The sequence below is a fragment of the Carex rostrata genome, chromosome 28, assembly GCF_964058835.1.
Source record: "Carex rostrata chromosome 28, lpCarRost1.2, whole genome shotgun sequence".
Classification (NCBI taxonomy): Eukaryota; Viridiplantae; Streptophyta; class Magnoliopsida; order Poales; family Cyperaceae; genus Carex; species Carex rostrata.
In genome coordinates this window covers 3,781,421-3,783,916 of record NC_135945.1, presented here as the reverse complement: position 1 = coordinate 3,783,916, position 2,496 = coordinate 3,781,421, and the positions used below count along the sequence as shown (strand labels likewise).

Sequence of the window (2,496 nt, the reverse complement as noted above, 5' to 3'; positions counted from 1 at the left end):
GAGATGTAGGTAGCTAGATCTCTACCTTCATTACTCTTTATTTTAAATGAATTATATCAAAGCTTCTGGAATTTGGGCTTGCAAATCATAGTTGTATTTGGGGAAACCTACCAATTGAACATCTTTTCACAAAATACAGTAATAGATTCAAAACATAGAAGGAAAAATTAGAATCAGAATCAGAATTGAAATCCGAATCGATCACTTGACTGTAGAATCAGAATCGGACAAATTGGTAGGAATCAGCTGAATCAGATCGAAAACTCAAATTTTTTTTTGCCAAAAGTTGTTTTGTACTAAAAATTAGCAATAAATTGATAAAGCAAATATTCCACTAATATAATATATTTTTTAGAAAATCTAGAATACCATACGCCTATTTTATATATATATATATATATATATATATATATATATATATATTTTGTTGTTTTAATTATATTATTAGTTCAAAGACTTATACATATAGTTAGCCTCTTCTCTATCCTCCTTCTAAACAAGTTTCATTAATTGATCGGATAAGTTTGACATCAAAGCTTGCTTGAAGGTTTTTAGGGCCGGATCTACAGTATTTTGATGAAACTGAGCACGCATGAAACTCACGCTGGCGAGAGAACAATCTAGACATCACATTTCATTTTCTCTATTTTTTTCTTTTGTCAGAAATTTCCAAAATTTGATGAACTTAATTTGTTTAGTTGACAAAAGGATATCGGCACAGAAAGTTCATACTATCCAAAGTAGATATTTAGCCTGGTTCAGAAACCTATTTGAGTGTTCTAAATAGTGCCGTTTCAGTCCACGTTTCAAAAATCAGGCAATTTAGTTGGACTACAGGTCGAGATAACTTTATTAGAACTTCCGAAGCAATTATAATTATGACTTAAGTACTGTTATCCCAACAAAAAGAGATACACATGTATACAAACAATATTTCTTAAGAAAACTTTATGGTGCCGCAACGTCATTGGGCAAGTACTAAACAAAACTTCAAAAAAGATGCAGGTAGATCTCTATTTGTAGTTGCCTTCATATATTAAAAATTCTGGACCATCCAAAAACAGTGATTTTCAATAAATCTAAAAAAAATAGTAAAAACATTTTAAAAAATGTAAAATTTGGTCTCCAAACACATATTAATATGGAGAACAAGATGAACAGTTCGGATCGACCGTTAGGATTTTAAAAGGTCAAATATTGAGCCGTATTACGGACCAAATCGTAATATGCATAGTACCATAGACTCACTCATTGAATAATTTTAAACGAATTATATCAAAACTTCTGGAATTTAGGTTTACAAATCATAATTTTATTTTCAAAAGCACTACCAATTGACAATATCTTCACAAATCACTATAACATATTCAAACATCTGAACATGGTCTCAATCTCCCACATAAAACAGGAATGAAATAGCTCAAACTACAAGAATGCAGTGCAAGGACACAAACTGAAGCAACTGAAAGAGAGTTAAAGCAAAAAAAAAAAAATCAACTAAACATACGGAGAACAGTGTTAAAGCACTTCTATCATCACCGCAAAGGCCGGAATAGGGGCCTAAAAGTTTCTTTAACCTCGATATCATCCTCCCTTTCAAGCACATTCCACCATTCATTTGTACCATGAATCTCTATCAAATCTTTAGCTGATAACTCAAATTTATTTAGTATGGGGCACTGAATCAACTTGATGCTTTTTAAAGAAGGAAAAGACAGGTGGTGTCTTGAAGTGCTAAAGCTCTTAAATTGCGGAAATCCATTCAGATACAGCAGAAGTATCTTGAAGGATCATAATTCAGATGCAGGTCAACAGTCTGTCTCTGCTGATTGATTCTGGCTATTTCAGGCGGTTGATGAGCATTGGCTCAGATTAATTGAAGCATCTTCTGGCAATTTCCTGTGTTTGACCCTTCAATTTTGGGAATGTCATGACAATGACAAGTGGCTTTTTCCCTTCATCATTTGCACAAGTGATCAGATATTTTAGCCCACAACAGTAAGAGATGGAAAGTGAACGGAGTTGTTGTAAGCAACCTCCTTTGTATATAATATTTGGCTTTTGAAGCCTGTAAAGGGTGATGCTGATGCTCTTCAAGTTAGGAAGAACCAACTGCTTATCAGCAATTGTGCTATACCCTGAGGAGTGAAATTACTCAATGGGTTCATTCTCCTGCCAGACTTCAGGTCCATTATTTACCACCTCCTCTAGATCAGCACAACTCAATACACGAATACTCTTTAATTTAGTCATGTTTGTCCATAATTTACTCAATAGAATAGATCACTAGTTGACGTGTGTACCCTGCAAGTCGAGGTAATTATGCTAGACTTTGCAAATTGGAAAGAGTTTCGATTGTGGCATGAAAAGCCTTGAGTCGTCACAAGTTGTCCAGCTCTTGAAATTCTACCCCACTTTCCAGTTGCTATAACTGTCATACATGTAAAGTTCCTCAAGTTGTGTCAGACAGAAAAACACTCCGTTTGGGATTGTTTG

General features: G+C 34.1%; 1 protein-coding gene across 1 annotated transcript in view; it reads right to left on the bottom strand.

The window, feature by feature from the left end:
• Nucleotides 1–1,535: 1,535 nt before the first annotated feature.
• Nucleotides 1,536–2,496, bottom strand: part of LOC144545524 (disease resistance protein RPS2-like) — a 4,422-nt gene continuing 3,461 nt past the window's right edge. The window contains exons 4-5 of the mRNA XM_078294089.1: nucleotides 1,942–2,138; nucleotides 1,536–1,742 (exon numbers count right to left, since the gene is read on the bottom strand). Coding sequence (XP_078150215.1) covers nucleotides 1,536–1,742; nucleotides 1,942–2,138 — 404 coding nt within the window. The remainder of the gene's footprint in view (nucleotides 1,743–1,941; nucleotides 2,139–2,496) is intronic.